At 45.0% G+C, this 25,256-nt stretch overlaps 1 protein-coding gene across 1 annotated transcript in view; it reads right to left on the bottom strand.

Moving 5' to 3' along the window:
* CBLB (Cbl proto-oncogene B) overlaps positions 1 to 14,600 on the bottom strand; it is a 136,274-nt gene extending 121,674 nt beyond the window's left edge. The window contains exon 1 of the mRNA XM_066578668.1: positions 14,237 to 14,600. Within this exon, the coding sequence (XP_066434765.1) occupies positions 14,237 to 14,434 (198 nt within the window). The 5' untranslated portion in view covers positions 14,435 to 14,600. The remainder of the gene's footprint in view (positions 1 to 14,236) is intronic.
* Between the last annotated feature and the right edge of the window lie 10,656 nt (positions 14,601 to 25,256).

Consider the following 25,256-nt stretch of genomic DNA (forward strand, 5'->3'; position numbering starts at 1 on the left):
AGCTTATTAATGCGTGTAAGCCGCTGGGCGCTATATTCGGAGAGCAGCGCATGGTCTGTTTCCTGAATACATTCCCTTTGTTCGGCCGCAGGCTGATGGCTGAGAATGTTATCAGCACTCCCCGTGGAGAACACAGCCTGAAGTCCCTGCTATCAGCTCTCTCTGCCGAACGATGGATCTTATGCCGAACATAAAATTGTTTGGCAGAAAAGTGAAAGATGGGCACATTTACACACAACGATTATCACTCAAAAGATGGCTATTGAGCGATAATCATTGTGTGTAAAAGGGCCTTTAGAGAATAGGACTATATGTGCATAATGCATGATGACATAGAACCTGCTGCATTCTTTTTCACGCGCATATTTTTTGCAATGCATATACGCAAATGTGACTGGATCAATGAAAGGCAATGTACTTTTATTGACTCATTTCATTGCATATTACCACGCCTGTGAATGAGCCCTTAGGCTAATTTTACAGGGGACGCCTAACAGTCGTCCTAGCAATCATTGCTTCTGTGCTTTCACACAGGACTGATTATAATCTCTCACTAGATGGAGGTGAAGTGTACCAGAGATCTCTTCCAGCCGTCCACCTCAGTTCACAAACAGGGAGATCCTAGATGACCGAATACATGTTTACACAGGCTAATAGTTGTTTGCTTTTTAGATGACCTAAAAGTCAAGCAACTCTCTGTAAGTTAGCAATTCTTTTGCTCACTCGCCCTATTAGGCCTCCTTCACACGGGCGACACTGCATCGCTGCGAGAAAATCGCAGCGATATCGCATCGCTGCACTGTGCAATATCACTGCGATTTTTCTCGCAGCAATACCGCGATTTTGTAGCGCTACAAAGTCGCATGCGACGCTACAAAATCACGCGACTTTGTAGCATCTGCTACTGTCAAAGTTGCATTGCATCGCATGCAAAGCGCATTTACGTGCGATGCAACAGAGAGGAAGGCTCCATAGAGAAACATAGGCTACAAAACCTAGCGTGTCGCGGGCATATCGCCGGACCTGCGAGGTTTGTGTGTCGTTTTGTAGCATGCTACAAAACATCTCATGTGTGAAAGAACCCATAGGAAACCATGGGCTTCTCATACATGCGATTGGTAGCATCATAGCAATGCTACAAAATCGCGCGACTTTGTCGCCTGTGTGAAGGAGGCCTTAGGTCCTGTGATTTTTAATGAGCCAGCAGTCCCCCATAATAGTTCTCAGGCTACCTGTACACCAGTGGATTTTTGCTGCAGAATCCACAGCGGGCATGCGCATCGTGGATCTGCAGCAAATACCGTCCATAGCATGCTATGGAAAAACGCTTTTTCCTGCACACTTAGGCCTCCTTCCCACGGACGGATTTCCCCTGCGTAATACGCGGCGAAAATCCATTGCGTTGCCCGCAGCTATTAGGTTCTATTGAACCTAATTGCTCGATGCTCACGGTGCGGAATTCCGCACTGTGAAATCTCCCGTCGTCACCCGCATGCTCTATTTGCCGCGGGTGTACGCGCAGCCGGCTTCCATTGTAGTCAATGGAAGCCGTCCGCTCATGCTATCTTCCGCTGTAGCACAGCGGAAGATAGCGTGAAATCGCCTCTCCGGCCACCGCCGCGTCATGTGACGCTGTGGGCGTGTCTTGTGACGTGGCCGGCATGTCACATGACGCTGTGACGCGCCACGCCGAAGCGTCATGCGGGACCCAGGACGCTGGATCCGCTGGTAAGTATGGGGTCTCTGGGGGGGTGCCGTGACGGGCTTCGCCGCGGAATATTCCGCGGCGGAGCCAGTCACTGCCATGTGCAGCCGGCCTTATGGAAACCAATTGCGGTTTCCACAAGCTATGGAGAAAAAAAAAAAAAAACGCAACATGCTCGACCGCGCAGGAGAAAAACTATTTAGAGCGGTCAGAGCCGGAATCTGCTGTGGGAACCCTTAGGCCTCCCTCACACAGACATTTGCAAAAAAAACCACTTTACTGCGGTGTCAGCAGCAATGGCATGCATTTTGCCAGTGTTTTGAGCACAGCTGAAAACTCAGCTGAGGAAGCTGCAAAAAAAAAAAAAAAACCTCACCTAGCAGATACCATCCTGGTCTCTCAGCTGTTTTCCGGCGCTCCTGCAGGCTTCAGTGCAGTTGTCAGCGCCACAGAACATCTTTTGCTGGTAAGTGGGATTGAAAACCCCGTCTACAGCTAAAGATTGCTCCGATTTGGTTCTCAGCCAATCAGAGCCAGCACTCTATGAACCAATCACAGCCATTCAAGGAATCCTGCAGGTACGCCAGAGAGCAGCGGAGGGACCCGGACGGCACCTGTTAGGTGAGTATTTTTTTTTTTTTCCACATGTAGCTAAGGCATTTGGCGCTGTCAAAAACGTGGCACCAAGATGTGCCACGTTTTCAGCAGTGCTGAAAATTCTTCCTATTCATTTCAATGGGTGACGTACAGCGTCTAAAAACACTGAAATGCCCCAAAATAGAACATGCATCGCTCGAAAAATCGAGCAGCTGTCGGCACCTGTGTGAGCGGTGTTATTAAAACAATAGGAGTATTGTACAGTGATTAGCGCGGTGCTGAAAGCGCCACGCTAATTGTGGTAAAAAGCACCTGTGTGAAGGGGGTCTCGGGGTACTTCTTGACGAGCTGATTTATTGTTTGAATGAGCGAATGACATCACGAGTCCCCTCTCAGGCAGCCTGTTTATACAGGCAGATACATTTTTGGCTCAAACGACACTCATTCAGTCTTTCACATTTGCTATACTAGTAAATGAGAGCGACCGAACAATTGCTGTTTAAACCGAACAATAAGTGAATGAGCCAATGATGATTTTTACGCGTGAATAAAATGGACGAGCAAAAAGCGAACAGCTATCGGTTATTGGCGCACATCTGGACTGAGCGATAATAATCATTCACTTTCACTCGTTTGTACAATTTTTTTTTATTTTCTAACAATCGCTCTGTCTAAAAGCACCCTTCCCTCCGCTACAGCCGTTTTCCTGAAAAATTATTGCCAGCCATTAGCAGTCAGTCGAGAGATATAAAACTGACTTGTGTCAAGTTTTCCTCACTTTTGGTGCATGGTTTGGGTTCATAGTTTATTTTTAAAAAGCAGCAAGTTCCAGGTATGGCATTTTCCTACATACTTCTTTATTGGAAATATGAAAAAAAAAAAAAAAACCGCTGATGAAAAAAAATAAACCAAATGAGAAAACACGCATGTGTAGGGGGGGGGGGGGGGGCAGCGTCCGGGAAAATCTTTTTGGCTCATAAGATATTCGGCCAACAGATATCTAAAGAGTATGGTCCTCTTTAGACCATTTTAACCTGGCCACAATACAGTCTTACTTTAGGGCCTGAATTACAGCCACCAGACCCAGATCAGTGGGGGATTTAGATTAACATACTGTCAGATTTTGCAACCAAATTGGGGATGCTACAAGGTGGCCGTAGTACTGTTAGCTAAAGGAGTAGCAAGTACTGATCTTCACCCTGTGGCTCTCTAACTCCCAGCAAGGAATTCGAGTTTTGCAACGGCCGGAGAGATAACGGAGACAGTTGCCATAACACGTTCTGCACAGTTCATCCAACTGCTTCTGTTTAGAGCCTACTCTGCATAATGTGAAGAAGTAGTCGGTAATAATTTATTATAATGACACTGTCATGCCAGGTACAGGAAAGCATATTTTTACAGTTTTGTGCGCGTGTAATTATTTCCAATGCTGATGAAGCATTTCTTTATAAGAGCATATTAAATGTTCTAGCAATTTCTACAACATATGTTCAGTCTAGGTTTCCTTCCAGACAGAGTTGTTTGAAAACAACATTTGTCTTTCATTTGCAGTATAACCAACATTTGTGTGTTACAGAATACACCTAGCAGGCTCCTGCCAGAAATGGAACGATTATGGGAGAAATCTCTAAAATGGAAAGGCTTCCAGGCTCTGATGAGATGTTCTGCTCTTCTTTTTATGGTGAAAGTGAGAAATAACCGTATATCCACAGGACAACCCATTAAGATCTGGTATGGAAATACAAAGTGTTCAAAGAGTAACTCTCCTGGACAACTTTTTAAAGTGAAGAAATACAATTTCTCAAATTATTTCTGGGGTTTAGGTCACGTATGGCATTTCCCTGTGAAACCATTTTTTAACCCATAGAAAAGTAGGGGAAAAATACATAGCACCAACATCAGCAATAGACCATGCTGAAACCCAACACAAGACATGCAGAAAGTGCTAAAGATTTGGGTATACTACTAGATCACAGACAGGATTGTGTTGGCCTTTTGTACTGCTGCAATACACTGTTGACTCATGTTCAGGGATGTATTAAGAGAAGCACAGAGTCTAGATTATGTGAGCTAATTATCCCCCTCTACTCTTCCACCTAATCTGGAAAACTGTCTCTAGTTATGGGCATCCCAATTTAAAAAAAAATAAAATAAAAAAAAACCAGTTAACAAACTGGAGCAAGTTCAAAAAGTTACCAAGATGGTGAAGAGTCTGAAAACCTATGAGAAATTGGGAATGTTAAGGGATCAGCCTTATTCTCAACTGCACAAGGAAAGACTAGAAGCAATGGGGTGAAACTGAAAGGCAGAAGACTCAGATTAGAAAAAAAACTGACAGTGAAGGTGATCAATGAGTGGAACAGGTTGCCGAGGAAGTACTTAGTTTTCCTTCAATGGAAGTCTTCAAACAGAGGCTGGACATGGATGACTTGGTGATCCTGCATGATTTAGTGATCCTGCAGGGGGTTGGACTAGATGACTAGGGATGAGAGAGTATACTCGCTAAGGCACTACTTGCTCGAGTAATGTGCCTTAGCCGAGTATCTCCCCGCTCGTCCTGAAAGATTCGGGTGCCGCCGCGGGGCGATCTCTCTCTCTCCCTCTCTCCCGCCCACTCTGCCCCACTCCCCGCCGCAACTCACCTGTCAGCTGCGGCGGCCCCTGAATCTTTCGGGACGAGCAGGGAGATACTCGGCTAAGGCACATTACTCGAGCGAGTAGTGCCTTAGCGAGTATACTCGCTCATCCCTAGATGACCCTGGAGGTCCCCTTCAACTCTACTATTCTATACTTATAATTCTCTGTGCAAAGGAAGACCTCAGTACAACTCCAGTCCCTTGATCCTTGTAAATCTTGTATGCAAGCACTGGCACATCTTAAACAGACGCCAACTTTTCACACAACTCATTGTTTATTTAACAGCCTACGTGTGTATCATCAATCTTGTAATATACTTGCTTTGCTTTTTTTTTTTTTTTTTGCCATTGAAAATCAAGTTTGCAGTGTCTGCCAATAGGAGTCTCCATTCCACCCCCTTTTGCATCCACTGCCTGTGGTTGGGCATTTGGCTTCCCTATTAACAGGAATGTGGGGGTCACTGCTAGTTACCATATGCAAAAGAGGGGCGGGCATTCAGAGGCTGACATGCAGCGCATTGTGGCATGGCTATACAAGACAACATGGGAGAGAAAGTCCCAGCCAATACAGTATTGCCAACCTGGGTGGTTTAGAACACATCTCTCCATCTGCAAGTGAATTGCAAACAGCAGGGAAGCAGAATTAATAGAGCTCAAACTGGGTGCTGATAGCAGCTAATGAAGACCTGGGCTGCTTTTGAAAACTCAGGTACTCTGGCATATGTATGTACTCTACTCAGGTACTCTGGCATATGTATGTACTCTACTCAGGAAAACTCAGGTACTTGTTTTAAGCACAGATTACAAAAAGGAAAAGTAATTGCAAAGTTACTTCGTTTGCCCTTAGCAAGCACATCTGTGCCATTGCAGTTGACTGGAAAAGAGCTATGCAAGGCAGCATGAGAAGTATGAGGGGAAGTCGCAGCCATTATAGTATTGGCAGAATAGTTGCTTAGGATATATTTCCCTACCTGTAAGTGGATTGCAAACAGCAGGGCAGCAGAAAAACAGGAAAATCTACGTGGAAACTGAATTGATAAGAGTTCAAACTGGATACAAAACAGCAGCCAATAAAGTCCTGGCATCCAGTCTGCAGAGTCTGCTAATGAACCATTTCTAGCAGTAATACACAGTAGTCACATTGGGGTCAATGAGCCCGATTGTGGGATGAGCCTATATGGCTATATATATATATATATATATAATCTAATACCACCTCTTTGAAAATCCCCCAAGACCCTTAAAAGGCTATCTGAGCTCAGTTTCATTTTCTTAAACCTTTTTTGTAAAACAAGAGGTGTGATTGCATATATGGCAGAATTTTTCCTTTTTAGCCAATTTTCCTAAATCTGCCCCAATGGTCAGCTCTCTGTGGCCTGTGCATGCAGCTATGCATTGGGTTTGTCAGAAATTAGAAAAACCCAGATACAACAACCTGGAAAAGAGCAGTCAAAGTTATATAAAGAAGGCTACCTTAATGGCCACCTGCCCACGGCCGAGCCGGATTCCGCAGGCGAAGACACACAGCAGAATCGGACTCTGACAGCAGCGGCATCCGTGTACCTGTCTTTTCTAGTCTTCATCTGTATTGCGGATGGACCTGGCGGCTAACTGTCAGACATGCACGGTACAAACTTTTTCCAATTTCCCCCCCACCCGCACCGGCACTAGGCAATGACGTGGAATCTGTGACCTGTCCGCAATGTTAATTGCAGACTGGCAGAGGGTCGTCTGACTTTCATTGACTTCAATAGAGGCAGTCTGTGCAGAATCCACACAAAAATAGAGCATGCTGCCAATTTTCTGCTTGCGGAAACCACAATTTGTTTTTGCAAGTGTACAGGAAAAAGCGCTTTTCCATAGCACGTTAAGGATGGCATTTGCTGTGGACGCCTGCTGCAGATTCCACAGCAAAAATCCACCTGTGTTCAGGTGGCCTAAAACATGTCTAAGTTGATTAGTGCTCGATGCTTTGTTGTGCCAAAGCTGATAATACACCTGAATGAAGCCCCTGAAGTGCCCGACATGCGTCCCAGCAATGATCGCTTGTGTGCTTCTACACAGGAGCGATAATCATACAGTGAATCGTTCCAGCCTGCCCGCCTCCCTTCACAATCAATAGGTCATAGATGAACCCCAGCTTTCTACAGATGGTAAATGCAGCGGCAGACCAACAATGCTGGTCTGCATGAAAGACCTGATCAGTGATTTACACTGCAGAATTGTGCAAACCGCTTGAACTAGCGACTGGTTTGCACGGTAATCGTCCCATGTAAAGGGGGCTTAAGAAAACAATATTTTGGGCAAAAGAATCATTTCAGCAGTACCAGAGAACTACAAGCATGGCAAGCCTTAACTGCAAGGACAATCCAGCAACGATTGTGTTCCATGGGATTGAATGCTTGAAAAGTGCAGAACTAGCCTTTGCTAACAAAGGGCAATGAAGAAGGCCCTCCAGTGGGCTCACAAACATGATCATGGACTGAAAGGCTGGAGACGCGTATAGTTTTCAGATGAAAACCAATCTGGTCTTGGCAGCGGTGAACCGCAGCTTGCCTGCTACCACAGATGAGAGGATGCAATGAAAGGTTGCTTTCAGACAGTTCTAACATGGGTGCTCCAGTATTGTGGGCTCAACACCCAGACCTCCAGTGGTTCATCAAAACCAGAGTTAGAGGATCATAGAAGTACCAACTCCAGTTTTGATGACCCAAAGGACATTTGTCCATTTTGCCCATAACGCAGTAGTCTAAAAACAGCTTTCCAGAGCAAGCTGATAAGGTAAACTGAGGAAGCACTGTAAGGCCTCCTTCACACGGGCGACAAAGTCACGTGATTTTCTCGCGTTGCTACAAATCGCATCTATGAGAAGCCCATGCTTTCCTATGGGTTCCTTCACACATGCGATGTTGTGTAGCATGCTACAACCAGACACAAAAACCTCGCGGGTCCGGCGATATGCCCGCAACTCGTGAGACTTTGTAGCCCATGTTTCCCTATGAAGCCTTCCTCCCGGTTGCATCACACAAAAATCATGCTGTCAAAGTTATAATCTAAGCCCTAGCTGCAGAAAAAAAAAAAAAAAAAAGACATACATCACCTTAAAAGCGCTCTGCGGCAGCTTCTCCTCGGGTCCCAGCACTGCTTCTCTTCTTCATCTTCTTGCCAGGGATTGAGAAATACCCACCTCCTTGGAGCACTTGCTGTGATTGGCTGACGCTTAGCCAATCACAGCAAGTGCTCGATGAATGGCAGTAACTGAACCAATCACAACCATTCATCGACCACTGGCTGGTATTGACTAAGCGTCAGCCAATAACAGCCAGGACTTCCAGCTGCTGGGGATTTTTCAATCCCCAGCCAGATGATGATCTGGGCCAGGCCCCCGGGAGAAGCTGCTGCTGCGCCCCAGGCAGCGCAGGGGAATTAGTGTATCTTGACGCCACCGGAAGTACTGGTGGAGCCAAGATAGGTGTTTGATAGGTGTTGCGCACCCCCTTTCCCCCCCCCCCCCCACCGTTGCTGATTGGCAGTCCGGCTGTCTCCCCTCACAGGTCCTGTAGGCACCCGCTGTCCACGACAGAGGAAGGATGAGAGGCGGCGCTCGACAGTTATGAGCGCTGCCGCCCAGCAAATGACGTCGTGCAGGAAGGGGACAGCTGACAGTCTGCATTTCACAAGGCGGCTGTGCCAAGGAGCGGTAAACGGCGACTGTCCGAATTTAACAGTGGTCCCTAGCGCTGAGCCACGGTCAGTGCTGGGGAGTTCAGGGAGCTGCTGTGGGCTGCAGCAGTCAGCGTTGTCAGTCGGCACTTGACTGCTGTGTTGTGGCACGTAGTGCAGAGAGCCGCCGGTCGCCGCTTAACACCCATGCACCGCTGAGCACTGCAGGGCAGCACGAGGGAACGCCCAAAGATAGGACATGTCACAATTTTTTCCTGCACAGCGATGCAGGGGAGAGAAAAAAACAACTCGTGTATGGCTCTCTTGCAAAGCATAAATCTCACGCGATTTTCGCGATCATGTGAAAGTGGCCTTAGCGTTAAAATATCTGATACGGCCCAAACCATAAGGGAAACCAGCTGCCCTACAATGTAAAGTTTTACCCCGGACCCCATCATAATCTCAGTTAAAATAAACTCCAACATAAGTATTAATACACCTAGAAGAAGGTAACACTAAGCACCTTTAATACGGGGCGAACATGAAGTAAACATTATATCGAGCAAACGTTCCCAATCATTGTCCACTGTAAACACGTGCCACAATCCCACCACTGGCAAGTTTGCGCATGCCGTTGATTAGAATTTTTAGGTAATCCTAAAACTTGGTTTACAGGCGCTATACTAGATCCCCTCATGTAAACTGGCATCAGCCAGCGGTCAGCAGGGCAGACAATGATTGTTGCATATAAATACATATTTATTTAAAGGGAAACAGTCAGCAACTATAAAGGTGCATTTACAGTGCAAAGATGATTGCTCAAAAGATGGCTTTTGAGCGATCATTTTGTATAAGCTACTACTTGGCACTAATGCCTATTAGTACCAATTGGTAATGTGTGAGCCACTGGGAGCTGGATTCAGGGAACAGACCACCTGCTGTTCCCTGATTACACTACCTTTGTTCTGCCACAGAGCTGACAGCTGAAAGAATGTAATCAGCTCTCTGCCGGCAGAGCACAGTGTGCAGTCCTGCTTATCAGCTGTTCTTCCGAACCATGGTTTTCAAGCAGAAATGAAAACCATCGTTCGGCAGAAAACGGAGAGATGGGCAGACTTAGACACAACGATTATCGCTCAAAAGATGGCTTTTGAGCGAATTTTGACCGATAATTGTTGCATCTAAATGGGCCCTATGCACCACAAAAGTATGGTGCTTATAGCCAAGATGACCTGGAGTCCGGGGAGCCCATTTTCATGCTCAGCCACTTGCCCGTTTCTGCACTTACACCCCCCTCCAGTGAATTTAGCAGATGCACATCTCTATGGAGACCAGGAGAATATAAGAGGCTCCACTCCATGTCATCCAAACTATGAGCAACATTACTTAGTTCCTTTTATGCATTAAGGCCTCTTGCACATGGGCAACGCGATATTGCCGTGAGAAAGTCTCAGCGATATCGCATTGGTGGTCTGTGCAGTATTGCTGCGCTTTCTCGCGGCGATTTTGTGTCAGTACCAAGTCGCACGTGGCGCTACAGAGTAGAGTGACTTTGTAGCGATCTATTGCTAGGAATTTCGGGGAGGCTTGAAATATAAGCCCTACCCTGAAAATAACACTAGCTGCATAAAAAAAAAAAAAAAAAAAAAAAAAAAAAACACACACGTCAGCTCCCAGCGTGTCTCCCCTGAAACTCCGGCAGACTTGCTAGAAGTCACAGCTGCTCAAGGTGGCTCTGATTGGATAATGCAGCTAGGGCTTAGTTTAGGGATTTTTACAGTAGGAGTTCCTACTGATAGAGTTGCATCACATCGCACGAAAACCACGTTTTTGTGTGATGCAACACATAGGAAGGCTTCATAGGGAAATAAAACATTGCAGTAATTAGCAACTAGTGATTTTTTTTTTTTTTTTTACCTCAATGTCGCATGCTACAAAACATCACTCATGTGACGGAACCATAGGAAAGCATGGGCGTCACATACACGCAATTAGTAGCAGTGTTGCATCACGAGAAGAGTGCGTGATTTTGTCACCCGTGTGAAACCGGCCTTAACCTCACGATATTGTCAATCGGCTTCCCTGCCTCTGAGCCCGCACCACGTGGTGTGGAAATACAGGTAGGGAAAACCGTGGCGGAATCCCCTCTCCCTCAATGCAAGAGCATTGAGAGGGGAATGGGCGAGGAGAGGGGATTTCCCAGTGGAGTAGTCATACAAATTAGTTACTCCCCGACTTGCGAACAGGTTCCGTTCCAGGAGCCTGTTCGCAAGTCAATTTGTTCGCAAGTCGAACAAATGGTAGTATGGAGCGGGATCGCGGGTGGATCCCGCTCCATACAACGTTGGATGCCGTCTGTTCTTACAGCGGGCACCTGGCGGCAGCAGATCCGACGAGCCGCGCCACTTGTCGGAACTGTTAACACTTTAAATAACACTTTAAATACCGCTGTCTGAGCGGTAACAGTTCTGACGAGCGGCGCGGCTTGTTGGACCCTGTACAGTATGATGTAATGCCATAGCATTACATCATACTGTGCAGGACAGATAGTTCGTATCTAGCGAAATTCGTAACTCGAATGTTCGCAAGTCGGGGACTATCTGTATAACACCAAAATGAAGTACAATATGTATTGCAAAAACAATGTCAGAATTTGCGCAGTTATTCTATGTTAAGCTGATGTGTCAGATTTCTAAAGTTTGGCCTGGTCATTAAGGTGCAAACAGGCCTGGTCACCAAGTGCCTCAGAATCACTTTTGCGTTTCCATTGCTTAGTGGATAAAATCTAGGTTTGACATATAGGAGAAATTGAGATTGGACGAATTGTCCGCCCAGACGAGCCTTTCCTTGGACAGACCTATGAAAGGACAAGAAATCCTGAACCAACTGCCCTCAAACCTAAACGGGGCTTTACACACCTAGCTGACAAAGAGAAGCCCTCCAGCCTGAGCTTGTAGCCTCTCCTCAGGCTCCTCAACAAGTAACTCCGCTCTATTAACACAGAATTCACAGATACTTGAAAATAAGTTTACTTATCTCCCTTTACCTGGAGATGAATCTTCATTTTACTGTTAACGAGTAAAATAGGGCAACAAGGTCACAGTTGGGCTTCTGAAAGAGCGCATACAGTCCTCTGTAACACCCTATAGCCTGTGGGTGCCTGCTCAAGTACAGTATATAGCTCCCACGTTCCGACCTCCGCTCAGGAATCACACGTGGTACTTCCCATTTAGTGAGATTATTATCAGGAGCTGACAACATCAGATCACGCATCAGCCATCACTACGCCATCTGATGTGACATTTCAGTGTTTGAAGTGACTGCTATTGAACGACTGACGGAGGTGAACCTTGAAGCTCCTGGGGGCTGACGCGGTATCCGTACCACGGCACCAATACACGCTATTAATGTTGACAAAACAGCATGTCACGCTTCATGACAGACTAAACCTGACAGTAATGAAAGATACACGCCGACGTTAGCCACACGTTTATGCACCAATCTATAGTAGGAAAACAAAAACTGCTTACTGGCACCAGGGTGACCAATGGGTCATCTCCTTCAATGTTGAACGAGTAGTCCCACCTGGAGAGGTCAAACATATGACCCCTCAGTGCATCTTCTGATTGAGTACGTGATGCAATATTGTGACCCACAGATGTGCCCACCAGCTCATCAATCTTATAGATGTCCTACAAGAAAAATGTCTGCTGGGTGACAGAAAGAAGCAAGCTACTTGACATGAAGATGGGCTTTGCATACTTTCCTTCAAAGTATCTTGATCAGCATCTTCTTACTTTACACATATACCTATAATACAAATACTTCCATGTGTCTGCTTTATTGTATGCCTATACCAATATTACAGTACAAGTACTTCCATGTAACAGGACGGGTTCATTCACGGGCCTGTTCTCTCTCGCCATAAAGACCTACTCCCTTTTGACCAATGCTGTGGAAGTGAAGCACCAATACAGTAGCCATCTTGCTTCTGATTGGTTAATAAAGTTCAGGTACACCAATTGACTTAGACAACTAATGGGCACATGTACAGTACTTCATTATCTGTCTGGCGGCAGACATCTTTTTAAAAACAGCATCTACTGCATGAAGTGCACTCTACGTTTCTCATCTCTGGCAGGATAAGCAGAAAGGTTACGGTAGGATGAAGTCAAAGCCATCAAGAAGCTTATTCTTACAAGCACCCACCACCATCTCCAAATGTTTCATAAACTTGTAGCAAATGAGGCCATATAGTATGTGGACTTTCTTCAACTTCAGTCCCAAGTTACAGATGTAGCAGAATTTAACTTGACTTTTAATGTGATATAACTTCCTCGCCAAAGTTTACCATTAGAATTGCTTCATCAATGGTTTTTGTTGCGTTAACCTAATAGATTGTAAATGGCATAAGATAAGTTGTCGCAAAAAGTTATCCCAGTCAAGTTAAACTTTGCCTACTCCAAATGATCCTCCTACAACTTCCTTCTCCTCCTCCAGTGTTTATACACAACACATTCCACTTTCGCAACTGAATATCACATGGCATGGATAGTTATTACATGTTGTGCGTGGGTAGAGCTCTTCAGTTGTATGTGCTGGGTCAGTCATTGTAGTTACATGTAGAGGATATTGGTGTACTGTTACATTGTAATATACAAAAGGGGATAGTGTTATACTGCTACATGTAGTACATAGAATTAGTACATGTATTGTTCCATACACTGGACAGTTATTACATGTAGTGGCCACTTATATGATAACTATGCAGTGCATGTAATGGCATAACAATATCCCCTACACAGTACAGTTATTACATGTATTATGTTCTTATATTCTAGTGGATATTAAGCCAATAAATGTAGTGGATTTACTACACGTCATGGTAATGTTATTACATAGAGTACATTTACTAGCGAGTAGTAGAGTTCTTACACACAGTGGATATTGTGTCGTTACATGTAGTGAGTGGCTTTATTACACATAGTGGATGGATTACATATGTAGAATTGGAAACTGGAATGTTATATGCAGTGATGGATTTGTCACATGTAGTCAGTAGGGTTAAATATTATGAGTAGGGGATGGCTTTATTACATATATTGAGCGAGTAGAGTTGGATATTATGTTACATGTAGTGTATTTATTACATGTAGTGGGTAGATTACATATGTAGAGTTGAATACTGGAATGTTATATGCAGTCATGGATTTATTGCATGTAGTGAGTAGGGTCAGATAGGTAGTCACATGTAGGGAGTAGGGTCAGATAGGTAGTCACATGTAGGGAGTAGGGTCAGATAGGTAGTCACATGTAGGGAGTAGGGTCAGATAGGTAGTCACATGTAGGGAGTAGGGTCAGATAGGTAGTCACATGTAGTTGATAGATTACATGTAATGAGGGAGTTGTATGTAGTGGGCATGGGTATACTGTGCCCTCTGTAGTCCCAGCCATGCCCCCCATTACACAAGTCAGCTCTGACAAGTCCAGCAGGATATAAAGTTTGGGACAGTCACTCTACCGGCAGTGCACGGGTTAATAAAGTTTACTAGAAGAGGGAGAAGCGGGGGAGGTTAAAGATCCCAAAGAGTGGTGTGTGCCCACACGGCTCCTGGCACAGGGTGCCCTCTCTTACCACTTTGTCCATCAGTTTCCAGGTCTTCTCCACTGTCCGCCGGTCGGCCGCCGCCTGCTTCGGGGGTCCCACGGCGTCCTGAATGGCATCGATGAAGCCCTGGATGCGGGCCTTGCGGGGGTTGGCGCTCCGGGCCCCCAGGATACGCCCGGTTGGGGCGCTACTGATTGCACTATTGCTGCCTCCACTGCTGGCCATGTTGCTGCAGGCAGGAAGAAGGAAGGAAGCGCGGCCTGAGGGCGACTATCCACAAGGACACAAAGGAGGGCAGTGTGCGGGCGGCGGAGACCCCCGGCGCCGTGAATGTGCCCCCTGTGCCCGGCTCTAGGAACTCTCTGTCCCCTCCTTCCCGTCTCATCCGAGCTGCAGGCTGAGCTCGTAGTGAGGTCACCGGAGGAGGAGGGAGGAAGAGCAGGGCACGGCCCCTTAAAGCGCCAGTGTGCCCCTCTGTGCCAGCTGGGCTGCTAGGTTCACTTACTTACTGGGGAGTAGTCCGGTCAGCCACGTGACCATATGTGTAGCGTGCCAGAACGCTCCCCCACCAGGGGCTAACGAGTTAATGATCAGTTCCTGATTCAATGCCATTTAATGTAAGAGAAATGTCATAAACATCAAACCGCTATTAGAGCGCCATCAAGATCCTTTTTTTGACACGTAATAATCTTTAGCGCCAACATATTCCGCGGCGCTTTAGAAATAATGGAGTAAATAGCATACATGTCAGTTATGTATTGGCGCTAAAGAAATGTTCTGATGAGTGAGCCACTTTGTGATTCGTGGTAGCCAATTGTTTCCTCACGTTGTTACTTTTTACCCATAGTTAGAATTTGGAATTACAAGCAGAAAAGTTGCAAAAAGCGTGGCACCTGCTCAGGAGGGCAGCGTGATCTGTGCGCCACAAACTAAACCGAAAATACCGCAACTTTTTAAATAAAAAAGGCAACAAAGTTAATGATTTTTTTTTTTCATTTTATGGCGTAGCTATCTGGAGCTCCTGTTGTCTCAGTTAAGGGCTTATTTACACGAGCGTATATCGGCCAGCACTTTTGCGGCCGTCTGATATACGCTTCCATCTAAGCAGTCCCCCCTTCCCTCTTCCTCACCGGCTCACTGCCTCTCTCCTCCACTCTCGCATTTGAAATGGGAGGAGACGGGACAGGGCGGAGCTAAGCTCCTCTCTGTCCCGCCCACTGCTGGCTATGGACAAGTGGCAGGAGTTTAGCTCTGCCCCCTGTCCCGCCCACTCCCATTGCAAAGCCCCGGAGGGGAGGAGAGAGGCAGAGAGCCGGTGAGGAGGAGGGAAGGGGGGAGGGACTGCTTAGATGGAAGCGTATATCGTCCGGCCGTGAAAACGCCGGCCAATATACGCTTGTTTAAATAAGCCCTAAGGCCGGCGTCAAATAAGTGTATTTTTGCACGCAAAACTTGTGCGCACTATACCCAGAAAACAGAACCCATTAACTTTACATGGGGGTATTTTTCAAGTGAATTTTGGTCACGCTAAATAAAACAGTGTGCTGTATTTTCCTGCACATTGGCGCACCAAAAGTGCCAATAGAAGTCAATGGGAATGCGGACAAAAGTCCCTAGCAAATGCGTGAAACACTGCGTAATTGCAAAGGAAAAAGAGCACATCTGGAACTCAGTGCGTATATTTTTGCCACGAGTGGGGGAGAGAGCGATCCCCGTCCTGCTCTGCCTCCATTCACAGAGCAATCGTTGCCCCTGTATGAAAGCAGAGGAGCGATCGCTGGGACGGCTGTTGGGCGCCGAAGTGCCTGACTGTCATCCAGTATAAAAGGACCCCCAGTAACTAAAAACACACAAACAGTTGTGCCGTCTATGGCTTTTATTGGGCACATTGAGAATCCATAGTGTCCATCCTATCCACAGTGCAAAGAGGAAAAGTAAGTGAACCTCTGTGTTAATAAATTCTCCAAAAGGTATTTCATTTAGAGTGATCCTCCGGTTTCAGAACAAAGTTCTGTCCCGGGACCAGAGGGGGGTGTTGGTACCTGCAGTTGTTCTTCTCTGCCGCCCCTCTGATCCGCCTGCTTCGGGTCTCTTTTTAGGCTGTCCGAGATGGTCATTACAATTTTCTAACTACGGTATGTAATGCATACTGTGCACTACTCTCTTTGGCCAGCACTGATCACATGAGCAACCCTGGCCAATCAGAGAACACTAAGCAATTCACTGGGGGATTTCATAGTCTGAAGATTGTGCCAGTCATCTTGGATGGCCTGGAACTGGCAGGTTGGGGGGGCTGGCAGAGAAGAGTAATATATCACCATCACTTTCAGTTGCTATACTGAAAGCCGCGCCGGAGGATTGGCAAGTGTTTCCCATTGTGTTCAGTGGGAAATCTCGCATCCCGCTCACATGCACATCGCATGCCGTGCAATGTGTTCTCTTGTCCCATTAAAAACAATTCCGAGGAACGCAAAAATATAGGACATGCCGCGATTTATTTCCCACAGCATTCTTTATACTCACATGAATGCGCATTGTATAAACGCACGTAAAAAAAGAGCACACGCAACCGCATTGATTTCATGCGGAAATACACAGCGACTACGCGGGTTTCCTGAACAGACCAGACCTTATGCGAATCCCAGACTGACACATATGATTTTGCTTATTTTGTTGACATCTGGAGTCTGAGTAGTACTGGCATTTTACAGATCTCCTCTAGTCCACTTCACACCTCCTGTCACTCAGCGGGAGCACTGTACATGGACTGGAAAAAATACTGCATTCTAATTTATTTTAAGGATTTTCTGGGAATCTTAAAATACGATGATGCCATTCTTTGGGGGGATTCCTGCCTCATTCACATTTAGGGCTTATTTACACGTCCGTGTATCGGCTGGGCGTGAAAACCCTGTGTGCCTTTCTGCAGGGGGAGGAGGCGGGTTGGCCCGGGAGCAGTGCAAGGCTCGCACAGAAATAGCACATGCCGCAATTTGTTTACCGCACGAGTTTTCACGCGGTCAAATCGCGTCTGTCTGCATAGGTTGGCATAAACCAATGCAATTCTATGGCAGCGGGCACAGGTGGAAATTCTGCGGGAAATCTCGCCGCAGAATTTCCCGCCCATGTGTAGTCACTAGAGATGAGCGAGCGTACTCGGAAAAGCACTACTCGCTCGAGTAATTTGCTTTATCCGAGTATCGCTGTGCTCGTCCCTGAAGATTCGGGTGCCGCTGCGGCTGACAGGTGAGTCACAGCGGGGAGCAGGGGAGAGCGGGCGGGAGAGAGGGAGAGAAAGATCTCCCCTCCGTTCCTCCCCGCTCTCCCCTGCAGCTCCCCGCTCCGTGCCGGCACCCGAATCTTCAGGGACGAGCACAGCAATACTCGGATAAAGCAAATTACTCGAGCGAGTAGTGCTTTTCCGAGCACCCTTAGACCAGTTTACTAGAAAAGGTGACGTTTCTTGCAGCGACAGATGGTGAGCCTTGGACCATTCCATGTGGAAGAGCTTCAGCAGGGCAAAAAGCACACAGCTGGATAACTTGCTGCCTGCAGCACCATATTGTGAGTGCATTCGCCCCTTACTCTCTCCAGCAGCCATATTTACTCTGACAGCACGGCAGGCATCCTAAAAGGAGAGCTGCAATAATACACTCATTGACAAAAAAAATAATGCACCCAGCTAGAAATATCAGATCGCTGCAAAACTTTGACAGGCAGTTATGTATCAAACTGATGTGCAAATGATTAATTGTGGTCTGATTGGACACTGCGTCTTGCCGCCAGAGGCCGTAAAAGTACAATCAGGAGGCTGGAATCGGCAATGGAACACACAGAGCCCATGGTTCACCATGGGAGAAGACCCGCGGTGCACCATGGGAGAAAACCACAGTGCATCCCTGGGAAAGGACCGGCGGCCATCTTAGGGAGAAGATTTTTTAAAGTCCTTATTTCGTCGGATCGGTAAGTAGCAAGCGGTTTAAAAAACCGCTTTAATTTGCTATTTTATGCCAGGGGGGTGACAGGGGGAATGGGGTAAGGTAAAATTTTGAGGTTTGCCACAAGACAACCCCTTTAAACTTTGAGAGGGGTGCCCCATTGGAATGAGAGAACCAGGACGGTCGTTTCGACAAATTGCCTGCTGTGTAGGTCATTCTGACCAAGCTGTAAGGAGGTGTTGGGTTCCGTGAGGTCACACACAAATGGCAAACACGCTCTGGATGGCCCAGACCGACCACCAGTACGAGAGGTTTCTTTAATACACTATCAAGCACAAGCAGATCCAACAGTTTTGTTGTCCACCATCCAGACACAGGTGCCACCTTCTTTACAGACTACCGTCTCTGCCTGGACCAATTTCAGGTGCTTAGCAGAAGGCAAATTGGTGTCACGGCACCCATTACATGTCCTGCCATTAACATCCCAATACCATCGTCTTTGTTTGTAGTGGTGTCATGATCTGGACTCCTCCAGACTGAATCCATATCGTCTGGAATCACAGTGATGATTCCAAGTTCTGTTTGTGAGCTGATGACGGTTGTGTTTGAGTATGGAGTCCTCGTGGTAAGTGCTTCAATTGTGTCTCAGCTATGGAACAACGTAGTGCCCAACTGCTGGTGTAATAATCTAGAGAACCATCACATACAATAGTTGGTCACTCCTAGTAGTGATCAAGGAAAACTAACAACCCAGTGATATGTACCGGGAGTCCTACGACCACATGTGTATGCCTCCATGCCCAACCATATCATGCAGCGCCACCTATTGCATGGCAACATTCCTGGAAATCAATGTCTGACCCTTTATACAGGTCTTTAGAGCAATAATTGGGAATTGAAAACCAAGCCAGAATCTATACACATATACCTGTTGTGGGGTGTTTGCCCCTCATCCGTGTGCAGTAGGATTCTGGCTTGACTAGTGAGAGAACTATGACAGGCGTTGGGAGGGGTAGCGTCACTCCTTAAAGGGGTTGTCCCGCGAAAGCAAGTGGGGTTATACACTTCTGTATGGCCATATTAATGCACTTTGTAATGTACATTGTGCATTAATTATGAGCCATACAGAAGTTATCAGAAGTTATTCACTTACCTGTTCCGTTGCTAGCGTCCTCGTCTCCATGGTGCTGTCTAATTTTCAGCGCCTAATCGCCAGATTAGACGCGCTTGCGCAGTCCGGGTCTTCTTCTTTTCTGAATGGGGCCGCTCGTGCCGGAGAGCGGCTCCTTGTAGCTCCGCCCCATCACGTGCCGATTCCAGCCAATCAGGAGGCTGGAATCGGCAATGGACCGCACAGAAGCCCTGCGGTCCACCGAGGGAGAAGATCCCGGCGGCCATCTTCAGCAGGTAAGTAAGAAGTCACCGGAGCACGGGGATTCAGGTAAGCACTGTCTGGTTTTCTTGTTTAACCCCTGCATCGGGGTTGTCTCGCGCCAAACGGGGGGGCTGTTGAAAAAAAAAAAAAAACCCGTTTTGGCGCGGGACAACCCCTTTAACACTTAGCACTAGAAGGTGAGTGAGGAACATGAATGGCCTTATAAGTCTCCTCACTCACCTTCTAAGTGCTCTCCTTAAGGAGTGACACTACCCCTCCCAACCATATCTTATCATGTATTCAAGGTAGAGGTGACCCAACAGCAAACTAGAGCCTCATTTGAACTGTTCAGTTTTCCACAATAAACATATCCTTTCACTCTAATATTCTAATATCTTTCATATAATTTACATTCATACATATAGTTTCATCTGACTTCAACTACTCCTTTAGGTGCCATTTTTTTGTCAATGAGTGTAGTTTGAATGAAGGAGCAGAGAAGGCCATTAACGCTTGTTGCATAGACACCCATGATTCCTTATAATTAACCCGAAACCACCCAGAGTGAGTATTCATATGTCAGAGAAAAAAACCTCTTGAGCACAATACATAATCTCCCTTTAGACTTAATCTCTGGCCAGGGTGCACTTTTGGGTATAACCATCAGAAAGACTAAGGGGGTTGTTCCATCTCAGCGTTTCATGGCTGAAACAGCCGAGGCATCAGCCTTATTGGGTTTCCGAAGCTCCCACTGAAGTGAATGGGTGTTATGGAAACAGTTGTCCTACACTGTTTCTTCAACTTCCATTTACTTCAATGGGAGTTACAGAAATAGCGTACGATCGCCGCCTCGGCTGTTTCCACAACACCTGGCAATGTGGTTGGGGAACCAGCTGCAGGTTTTTTACTTCAGCTATGAAAAGCTGAAATAAGAATATCCCTTTAAAGAGGAAAGGATATTATTAGGGCACAAAAACAGTGTGGAAGAACTTTGTGTCTCTGTTATATGAAAATGATAAGATTGTGAACACCAAATGTCATTGCAGTATTATTTCAGTTGCTTCAGTAAAGGGCTGTTAATACCGTTCTCCATACCCGGCGTCATATATTGTACCTGTAACACACGGCCAGCAGATTCTTGTCTTTTACTTCGACTCTAAAAAATCCCAATTACATTTTATAGCTTTCTTTCTTTATTGACTTTTCAGCGTGTTTGTCTGTTGATCTGCAGAGGATATATGAGCTGGGCCGCCCCTGTTCTTAATAAGGTCACAAAATAATTCTTGTTTGCACAGAAACATGTATTATTTAAAACTCTCACAGTATAACTATTTTCCACCCTTTAACAATGTGAATATAAAGTAGACCTGTGAATGGTGTTTCAGTGTTTTGCAGACATAGTGTCCATAGTGCAAGTAAAGTAAATGTAAGGCATACATGTTATGTATTTATTTATTCAGGCAAATGATGAATAGCAGCATCCATTATTTATCTTACATTCAGGATCCTTACTAAGCAAATGTTCCTTACCAACTTCTATCAGCCAAGACAACTGCTATACTGTCTTGAAATGAAGCAGACACAGGAAGGAGACACAAAAACAACAAACAAACCGTGAAGTAAAAGGAGGGGGTGACCTCTGGTCAAACTACTAAACCCTTCACTTCTGGCACATTAGCAGAGTAATCTATATCATAAGGCCATAATATTGCTAGCAGATTTACATAACCTGCTCCATTCATATCTTACTTGGAGATATCAATATCTTATGTGATAGAAGACAATTGTGCATTACAGAAAAGTATCAATTATGTATCGATTTCAAGATCACAAGCAGAACAAAATAAAGGTTATGTGTTAGACTATCACTGTATAGAGTATTCACTATTATTGTAATTTTCCCCTTCACAATTTCTTGGGGTTGCCTGGAAAAGGGGAACACACAGCTGAGCCAAGATGTCTTTGTCAATGAAGATTCCCAAGAGAAACATTCACAAAAGGCTGTAGACACGGGCTCAGCAGGCAGACTCATGAGTGATAACTGAGTTTAATGAGTTCAATTCAGACTGCATGTGTGACAGGGTCATAACCCAGCACATCACATATGGAACAGAGGAGCCCAACATTAGAGAAAAGCTGAACACTCCATGGCCATGTCATCCTGCATTTATATTATGCAGACCTTTCATTGAGCTCTAGGGTTTCTTATGTACATAGTGCGCGAACTATAGAACATCCGCTAATAATGGAAGGTATAGTATGTATTGATCAGTACAAACATGCTATTAGCTATTCTTAGGCTATATTATGCTAAAAAACATCCTACATGTAAGAGATGTAGACAAGCGTCTATGATATTTTGCATTTGAAATCCATAGATGTTTATATTGCAGCTATCAGTTTTAGAACAAAACAAATAATAGTTGATGTGATTACATATTTATGTCATATTGTTTATTTGATAACATATTGTATATACTTTATTTTGCTGTCATATTATGCATTACATACAAGTGGGGCTAGGCAGTCACATTCAGCTCACAACCTCTTTTTTACTATGTAGGCAGTAAATTTGACATTTGTGTAATAGATAACATTAGAACTACAATATTAAAAGGGTCGTGCCAAGATACACAATTCCTTTCAGAATCCGGGGTCCATAGTGAACAACTGAGTGCTCCGTGTCCCACTTCCAGGACTCCCGGTAACTGACTGATTTTGCTGGGGTAGGGAATGTGGTATTACAGGACAACTACTCACATGAATAACCATACTGTAATATATGGACGGCACAAAGTCCACTAGAATGAGAACCATTCTTACAGAGCATTTCTACCTTATGGGGCATAAGAGGGGATCCCAAGACTCCAGTCTATTATGTTTGTATGGCCTTCCTTTGGATCAACATGGGGCGGTAATAGGCTGAAATAGAAGGACACGTCTTTTTTTAGCCTTACATACTATGTTAATATATATATATCAATATGGGTTTTATTCCAGGCAAAGCCTCTTTAAAGGGGTTGTCTCGCGAAATCAAGTGGGGGTATACACTTCTGTATGGCCATATTAATGCACTTTGTAATATACATCGTGCATTAAATATGAGCCATACAGAAGTTATTCACTTACCTGCTCCGTTGCTAGTGTCCCCGTCGCCATGGTTCCGTCTAATTTCGGTGTCTTCTTGCTTTTTTAGACGCGCTTGCGCAGATGGGTTTTCTCCCTTCGGCTTTGCTCAGCAGCATTGGCGTTTTGGCTCCGCGTCATCGCGTAGCTCCGCCCCATGACGTGTGCCGGTTCCAGCCTCCTGATTGGCTGGAATCGGCACGTGACGGGGCGGAGCTACACGATGATGCGTACAAGGGGGCGGAGCCAAAACGCCGATGCTGCTGAGCAAAGCCGAAGGGAGAAAACCCATCTGCGCAAGCGCGTCTAAAAAAGCAAGAAGACCCCGAAATTAGACGGAACCATGGCGACGAGGACGCTAGCAACGGAGCAGGTAAGTGAATAACTTCTGTATGGCTCATATTTAATGCACGATGTATATTACAAAGTGCATTAATATGGCCATACAGAAGTGTATAACCCCACTTGATTTCGCGAGACAACCCCTTTAACCCTAATATTCTGTAGATCTCCCTCATGCCACCAATAAAATCTGACTCATTGAGCCATGGACTTCAAAGGTGTCATGTGGTATCTGGCACCAAGACATTGGAAGAAGATTGTATAGGCACTATCATTTCAATAAACTTTGCATAAATCAATATTGGGATTATTTAGTTTAGAAAAATGCAAATAAGAAAGATGGAACAATACCACTGCTGTGCCACTTCTCGGAAAGCAGTATTCCTGTAAGCCAACTATCTGCGAAGTGTTATAAGGCTTATATAAAGAGCCTAACATTGGCTGGAAGGAATGGTGCCTTTTAAGAGGTTTAGCTGCAGAGGTATTGTTCCATCTTTCTTATTTGCATATTTCCCAGGGGAGCATGCATGGCCTTATAAGTCTTCTAACTGACCTCCTAGATGTCTCCTCACACGCCTTCTAGTTGCTCTCATTAAGAAGGTGATGATACCCCTTCCAACCCTTAGTTTAGAAAGAAACACGTCTGAGGGACGACCTAATAACTATGTATAAATATGTCAGGGGTCAATACAAGGATTTCTCTCATCTATTTACATCCAGAACTGTGACTATAACAAGAGGGTATCCTCTACCTCTAGAGGAAAGAAATTATCTACAAGGACATAGAAGTGAGACTTTGGAACGCTCTGTCTGTGGACGTGGTGATGGCAAACTCACTAAAGGATATTATGAGGGGCCTTATAATAGTTATAGCGTTATAGCGTTATAATAGTATATGTTATAATCACTAATAACTTCATAATGGTGGTTGTTCTAGGGATTATTCCGATTATCAGACTTGAACTCAGAAAGGAATTGTTTCCCCTAAATGGGAAAAATTGGCTTCTACCTCATTGGGAGATATCAGTATTCCTCTGGATCAGCATTGAGGAGTAGGGGGGGAGGAGTGAATAGTCTAAATTGGATGGACATATTTCTTTTTTTTGCCTAACATACTATGTTAATAGTAAAAGTGAATGTAATAAACTTTGTAATATGCATTATTAGAGAAAAGTGCCCTTCTCCACTATTGAGCTACTTCAGCTTTTCATCCCATCTTCTGCACTGATGATTCACTCTAAAATATTGCTAACATCCATTTCTTGATGGGTCAGCTCACTGATGCCTCAGATTACATGCTGCCCACAGAGGTAGTAATTGTGAGCAGGTGTAGAATTGGGCTATAATTTAGCCAGTTTTAGGCGTAAATCATAGTGACTCTGCCATTACATGTAAGGCCCTATCTTTCCCACTTTTTTGCCACTTTTGATAAATTGCAGCATAAGTATAAAACAGCAGTAATATGTTAAATCCTACAATATTATTCTTTTGCTTACTTTTTTATCATTCTAAAATTCTATCAGTGAAAACATATTGTCCTTTTCTATATATCAGATTAGCGACTAGTAATAACGAATTGTGATATATGGTGTTAAGGCTTTATATTACACACTTTTATTTTACCGTGCTTACTTTGCTAAATGTCTGTTCAACCTAATCCAGTTAGACAGCACATTTTGTATAACATCAGATACTGTAAAACTAGTGAAGTGAATCAAGCACGCTCTGAAGCACTGTGATTCCCAGTGCTATTGCTATAGTTTCACTCTAGGATCAGAACGTGTATCTAGAGTTACTGGGCTGACTGTTAATTTGAAAGAAGCTAACTTCATCCACAGCCATGCATACAATTCTCACTCCACTTCTCCTTGCATTTAGAAACTTCATTCTTAAAAAGGAATGTAGTTAACCCTTAAAATTTCTGCCCCATTCTTATACTAGTCCTATATTTTGTTAGAATCATTTTTTCACATTTTTTTTTCATTTATTTAATGTGCTTTTACACAGAATGACATGGATCAAAAAAAATCGCTGAATCATTTGAACTTGAACGATAATTGTCCAGTGTAAACACAGTCAACAACTGAATAATGAGCGAATATTCATTCGCTTTTCATTCATCTCATGTAAGATTAAAAATTATGCTGGCTGGTTTGCTAAACATTTGGTTTAAACTCCGATCGTTCAATTGTACCTATTTCGACTGCCCGAGCGAATGAGTAAACCGTGATATCGTTTGCACATTCACTTGAGTGAACGATTATCA

The sequence above is a fragment of the Eleutherodactylus coqui genome, chromosome 1, assembly GCF_035609145.1.
Source record: "Eleutherodactylus coqui strain aEleCoq1 chromosome 1, aEleCoq1.hap1, whole genome shotgun sequence".
In the NCBI taxonomy this organism is placed as follows: domain Eukaryota; kingdom Metazoa; phylum Chordata; class Amphibia; order Anura; family Eleutherodactylidae; genus Eleutherodactylus; species Eleutherodactylus coqui.